Source organism: Littorina saxatilis, linkage group LG13 (genome assembly GCF_037325665.1).
Source record: "Littorina saxatilis isolate snail1 linkage group LG13, US_GU_Lsax_2.0, whole genome shotgun sequence".
NCBI classification, from domain to species: domain Eukaryota; kingdom Metazoa; phylum Mollusca; class Gastropoda; order Littorinimorpha; family Littorinidae; genus Littorina; species Littorina saxatilis.
Window position 1 is genome coordinate 23,156,154 of NC_090257.1, and position 6,608 is coordinate 23,162,761.

At 42.9% G+C, this 6,608-nt stretch overlaps 1 protein-coding gene across 1 annotated transcript; it reads right to left on the reverse strand.

Moving 5' to 3' along the window:
- Positions 1 to 238: 238 nt before the first annotated feature.
- LOC138946194 (ficolin-1-like) lies at positions 239 to 5,019 on the reverse strand. The gene is made up of 5 exons (XM_070317706.1): positions 5,010 to 5,019; positions 3,997 to 4,127; positions 3,281 to 3,377; positions 2,222 to 2,389; positions 239 to 1,394 (listed from the first exon to the last, which is right to left on the reverse strand). Exons 1-5 carry the CDS (start codon positions 5,017 to 5,019, stop codon positions 1,153 to 1,155), a joined length of 648 nt encoding a protein of 215 aa, XP_070173807.1. The 3' UTR covers positions 239 to 1,152.
- Between the last annotated feature and the right edge of the window lie 1,589 nt (positions 5,020 to 6,608).

The following is a 6,608-nucleotide window of genomic DNA, read 5'->3' on the forward strand; positions in this document are numbered from 1 at the left end:
TTGTATTATTGTTTTACATTGTGTAACATTAGATTACACTCAAACGTATTGTGAATACACTGTAATATAGAGGCCGTTTGATTGTACTGACATACCGTGCCATACCTTACAACTGCCTAGCCCATGGCACACACACACACACCTTACAACTGCCTAGTCCATGGCACACGCACACAAAACCAAACCAATGCACACCTCCACAAAAACAAAACCATCAACAACACATAAACACTGGTTATTGTAGTCTCTTTTTACCCTTGTTGCAGATAATCTCTTGGTCTCTCTAAACTTCAAATTGAAAACAATCCATCATGATGTTTTTAAAACAAAACATTGAAGCAGTAACCGCGGCATTCGTTTGCATGTCACTGCAGATATATGGCCGCTTTTTTCTTGCGGTAAATAAGAGTTACTTCCCTGCTGATAGCTCGTACGGCATAACACCCATGTCTACAAAGGACGGCAGAAAATAGAAATTTCTTCGAGTGACCACTTTCCTGTTTCACGACAAAATGATAATAATCTGTTAAAATTACTAATTTCTTCCCTATATAATGTTTAACTTTCAGTTTTGGCTCAAGTAATCCGTCTGTAATTATGAAGTGATCATGTTTAATTATCAAGTGATCATGCTTGATAACAGGTGTTCATGTCTTATTATCAGGTGTTCAAGTTTAATTATGGTTTGGGCGCTAGTACGCAGGTAATTAGTAATTGACATTCTCAGTTAACATTATCGCTGTGAATTACACAGAACCCGAAATAATTGACATTTTTACGTGAAAATGGTAACCCAAGGGTTTGGCGCTACTAAGCCGTCGTATTCTTGCCTACTGTCTCAACATTACGAGAGTGCTTACGAGCCTTCCGCGTGCGAGGTACCAATGTAACTCATTCAGGTTTAAGGTATATCAGAATCAGTCTGCAGGACTGTAGGAATCACCAGCCCCTGAGGAGAGAGATCTGGGACCAGGCCGACGACCCTCCACGAGAAGCTGCATGGACCTGTGGAGGCTCTACATACGACCACCAGCTTCATTTCCAGAGCTGGACTCCAAGTGTAAAGGCGAACGACAAGAAGAAGAAGAAGAAGAGTCTGCAGGGAGTATGATAACTTTAGTTCATTGGATCACACGCCATGAACTAATTTCTTTATAAGGGCCGAATTTTCATTTCTGAGAATTTTAACGAGTAATTTTCATCAAAGCCAAACCACACCACCCCGTCCCAGCCCTTTATCCTGCTGTCCTTGTAGCGACTATTAAGTTGTCCGTCGTGACAGCTGTTGTACCACCACGCACCATGATGGTAATCGGCGCAGTTAGTTTGGGTCTCGTCGTGGTCGGCGTCGTGAGTACTGAACGGCTGGTTTTTGCCTTCGTTCATACTGTCACCTGTGGAGAACATAATAGATAGAGGTTAGTGCGTGTGTGTTTGTGTGTGTGTGTGTGTGTGTGTGTGTGTGTGTGTGTGTTTGTGTGTGTGTGTGTGTTTGTGTGTGTGTGTTTGTGTGTGTGTATGTATGTTTGTGTGTGTTTGTGTGTGTATGTGTGTGTGTATGTGTGTTTGTGTGTGTGTGTTTGTGCGTGTGTGTGTGTGTGTGTGTTTGTGTGTGTGTGTGTGTGTGTGTGTGTGTGTTTGTGTGTTTGTGTTTGTTGGTGTGTGTTTGTGTGTGTGTATGTGTGTTTGTGTGTGTATGTGTGTGTGTGTGTTTGTGTATGTTTGTGTGTGTGTTTGTGCGTGTGTCTGTTTGTGTGTGTGTCTGTTTGTGTGTGTGTGTTTGTGTGTGTGTGTGTGTGTGAGATGCGCCCGCGAGAGGGCGAGAGAGAAAGAGAGAGACAGAGAAAAAGAGACATAGATGTGTTAAACTGCAGCTACGTTTTTAATTCTGATTTAGAGTACACACACACAAACACACACACAAACACACACACACAGACACACACACACACGATCGCACTCACGCACACACACAAAGACAAACGCACATGCATACACTCACGCACTCACACTCACGCACTCACACCCACACACAGACACAGACACAGACACACACACACCCACACACACATACACACACACACACACACACACACACACACACACACTCATAATGCTGATACGTACTGCCACAGTAGCCGCTTGTTCCATTATTCATAATCACCCTGCTATCCCAATTTTCCATTGACCGTCACAATTAAGTGAGCTACGAGGAACTTACCAGCATTGCCGCCAGTGAAGGTGCCAAAGCGCATACGATAGTTGTCGCTGCTGTCACCGATGGAGAAGTCGCTGTAGGTGGCGTGGCCTTTCGTCCCGTTCCACATCACCAGGTCAACACGCAGCCCATAGCTCTGTTTAGACGTCAACGTGTGCAAGGCGTCAAGACCTGGAACATATAGATAGAAATTATACAATGTTCTATCTTTTAACTCATATTGGGAATTCCGAGATAAGTTTCTTTGTTTAGTGAGGAACTTACGGGGAATGAGGCTTGCCGATACAGATGCAACAGAAGGCAACATGCTCTCTTCGGACCGACAAAACAAATGCTGGTTTGACAAGTCACAAAACATCGTTTTTGATATTATTTTGGTGCGCAAAAGTACACACAATCATGATTGACAGGGAGCTATGTTGTGAACGTAATACGCATTTAGAATGCAATTCGGGGCCCCAAAGCGCGTCAGATGTTGAAGCCATCACGTCATACTTGTATTTGACGTCAAACGTAAAATATGCGTTGCTTTTTTCCAGTCTAAAAATTAATGCACAGAGTTGCCATCGTATTTGCGAGTTCAGTTAGGTTTTAGAAAGTACCTGTTCTTTTACGTGTTTGAAGTCTTGAAGTGCGATTGCACAGCTTGATTGCAGAGCTTAATTGCAGATTGATCATGAATCGTCGCGGTAATTATCAACATTTATTGGGTCTTTGAGAGTGAATGTTTACAATCGTTGTCCTCGGAAACACGAATCAAAAGCTAACATATGCACATGTTTTTTTGTTACAAAGCTTGCTATGAATGAAAACTCCTGAAATGATGACAAAGTGAATGATTGCTTAAGGGCAGAATATACCTGCGCAGTTTCAGTGGCACAGACGACGCACTGCATATTATTGATGCTGCGATAGGGATTATGACGAGCCTATACTTCCTTTCACGCAACGTGAGGCGGGCTGGGATAATCTGCAGTGCGTCGTCTGTCCTGCTGAAGTTACATAGGTGAGCGCCAGGCCTTACATGCACTGATCATGTGACCACCTCCGCCAATGACTTACCCAGCCAGAACTCAGCACTCGGATCACCAAACCCGTTCTGGTATTCTGTCCACCCCCGGTAGAAATCCACGCTGCCATCTTGGCGGCGTTGAAACACCTGCAACATTCTTTACACGCTGAAAAGACGTTGTAAAACACTGATATATAAAAGTTGCAATCAAATACATGTAACATACTGGCAATCGAGTGGAAGAATATGACAGTGTACGAAAAACACACCTACAGATCAGTCTTAGTGTTTCTCTCTTTTTCTCAGTCTGTTTCACATAAACAAATACACTCATCCCCACCCCCCCCCCCCCCCCACCACACACACATATATTTGCACGCGTGCACATACATGCACAAGTCATGCACACACACACACACACACATACACACCGACACGCACGTACAAGTGCATTCACACGCAATCACATGTGGGCACACGCTCACACATGCGTGTGTGTGTGTATGTATGCGTGTGTGGTGTGTGTGTGTGTGCGTGCGCGCGCGCGTGCGTGTGTGTGCATGTATGTGTGAGTGATTGCGTGCGAACATGTGTGGTGTGTGTGTGTGTGCGTGTGTGTGATTGTGTGCCCGCGCGCGCGCGCGTGTGTGTGTGTGTGTGCGCGCGCGCGTGTGTGTGTGTGTGTGCGCGCGCGCGCGTGTGTGTGTGTGTGTGTGTGTGTGTGTGTGTGTGTGTGTGTGTGTGACTGTGCCTGAGTATCACTCACCAGCCAGCCCCCACCATCAGTGTCGTGGTCACAGTAGACTTGGAGGGTGGTGTCTTCAGGGTAGACAGTGACCACGCCGCTCTCATTGTTAGCAAGGCGAGCCTCGACACAGTCTTCAGGTCTGTAGCCTCCTGCACAGTGAAGCACAGCTCATGCATTTACGGTGAACTCAATAATACGAATTTTCGCTTATAAAAGCTTCATCGGGTAACAAAAACAAAGGACAACAAAAAGCAACACTGACGGAACGGACACGGTTGGAACAGAGATTTGATTTGATTTGATTTGATTTGAGTTGGTTTGGTTTGATTTGATTTGATTTGATTTGATTTAATTTGATATTATACCGGGACTGTTACTTCCATACTGGTGGTCACTAATGACTGGCAGTAGCCTATAAAAAACAATGTAACCCCTGTACCATTCTTCACCAATACTGGCCCTGGTGGGGTCTATGTCGACCAAAATAGTGGGATTCCCTGTAGGTGGAGTTCCTGTAGGTGGATTCCCTGTATACAGGGAATACCACAGGGTGTAGTTCCTGTAGCGTTTCGCTGATATCGCTGAAAGTCACGTGATGCTTAGCGACATCGGTAGAATTTGATGTTTTTCGATCTTTTTTGATATTTCTTAAAAATTCGAGTATGGTTTGCAAGTTTTATTGAAAACCTCCACCCTGTGGGATTCCATGTATACAGGGAATCCCTCTACAGGAACTCCACCTACAGGGAATCCCATTCTTTTGGTCAACATAGACCCCATCAGCAATACTGGCAATTAGACAAAAGGATACTGTATACGAAGGGCTTCGCTTCTGTAAAAGCATGGTCGCCTTGGGCACCTCGTACTGATTGATGTTTTTTATTAGCGTGTTTATCAAGTTTATGCTCACTATTTTCAGGATCATAATATTCGGATAGACATTCTTGAAGAATATCTAAGGACTTTTGGTTGTGACACCCAAAACAAAGAATGTATGGGGCAGTTGATGGTAGTGTAGATGCCCGAGTCACCTAGAGCCATTGGTGAAGGTATAATAAAGATTGTTACACTGACTATACAACAATGGCATGGCAATATTAGTAAATGACCAATTCACACACACACACAAACAAAACAAAAAACGAGACAAATAAACAAATTATCAAACAAACATACACACAAACAAACATACAAACAAACAATTAAATATACAAACAAACAATCAAACAAACAAACAAACACACGAACACAAGGACGGTGCTATTTATATATATTGATATGGATATACATTGTGTTTGGATTGTTCAACTTTTTAAAAAAAATTCAGAAATAAATAAAGATTTGAACGATACCGTTTTTGTGTATGTTATGGCTAATTTGAATTCAGGCTGAATTTTAAAGAACAAACATGCTATAAATCTGCATGCTGCCAAATTGCAGTCTCATATTGTCTGGACCATGTCAAAGATTGTTTGATAAACAATTCGATGAATTTAATTAAAAACAAAACAAAACACGGTCGACACAGTGCTGCCTCAACGTTTTTAACCAACGCATATGACGTCATCAAAGAAAGTTAAGGAAAAGACCTAACAAAAACAAAAACACATGTGGAAAAATCACCTAAGAGAATTGAAATGTAAACATTTAACACAAACTCTCATGTGAATTTCATGAAGATCAGTCTAGTAGTTTTCTCTGAATCACTCTACACACATACACACACACACACACACACACATACACACACACGCACACACACACACAGACACACACACACACACACACACACACACACACACACACACACACACACATACACCGCCACTCTCGTCTCGATTCCCAATCTATGTTAAAACATTTAGTCAAAACTTGACTAAATGTAAAAAGTACTAGACACAGAAAAAAACCTCGCTCCAAAGCCACCATATCATTTTAACTCACCCAGATTTGTCTTTGACGTGGAAAATGACCGTGCACCTGGAGCAGGCTGCGATGGTGTGTCTGGGCTCGAGTGAAAAGCATGCCCTGTGCACATGTTCTGCTCAAACGTGAAGGTCTCACACGACTCTTCTTGGTTGCACAGAATAGCGCAGTGCAGAGTGCTTTGTACGGGTGACGCTATAACTACGTTTTCCGTGAAAGCCTTATCCTGCAGACCAGATCCGTCGTACGTCCTCGAGATTGTTGTGGAGCCTGACGTTACAAAGACTGCCGCAAGCATACACAGAACTGACGTCTTCTTATGAGCTGAGGTCATACTTAATATCAAAGATATACCCACCAATTTATGCCAACATTACAAAATTAATTCAGCAACAAAATCTTCTTCTGCACGGAAGGAATCTAGACTGTTGACTTTTGATATTTGTCTAAGTGGCAGAATGCTCTTATTCCATGTAGATTGGCATAGGCTTCACCAACAGCTTCAGGACCAACGACAAAAGGCGGTGGAGAAAATTCAGCTACCTCCAAGAAAGACAAGGAGATTAACACATTTAACTATTCTAGATCCATTCAAGAGGGAACCTGAAGATGAATAATAATTCAAGTACCTCCAATCCTTTCCAAAGAAAACCAGAAGATCAAAATATTCAGTAACCTTATCAATGTTCCAAAGAAAACCAGAA

What these genes read in the sequence shown, in the direction of transcription:
- LOC138946194 (XM_070317706.1), bottom strand. An exon ending in CTGATGGTGGGGGCTGGCTG is followed by an intron (nt 3,378 to 3,996) that starts GTGAGTGATACT and finishes AGAATGTTGCAG; the next exon opens with GTGTTTCAACGCCGCCAAGA. An exon ending in CTTCACTGGCGGCAATGCTG is followed by an intron (nt 1,395 to 2,221) that starts GTAAGTTCCTCG and finishes TGTTCTCCACAG; the next exon opens with GTGACAGTATGAACGAAGGC.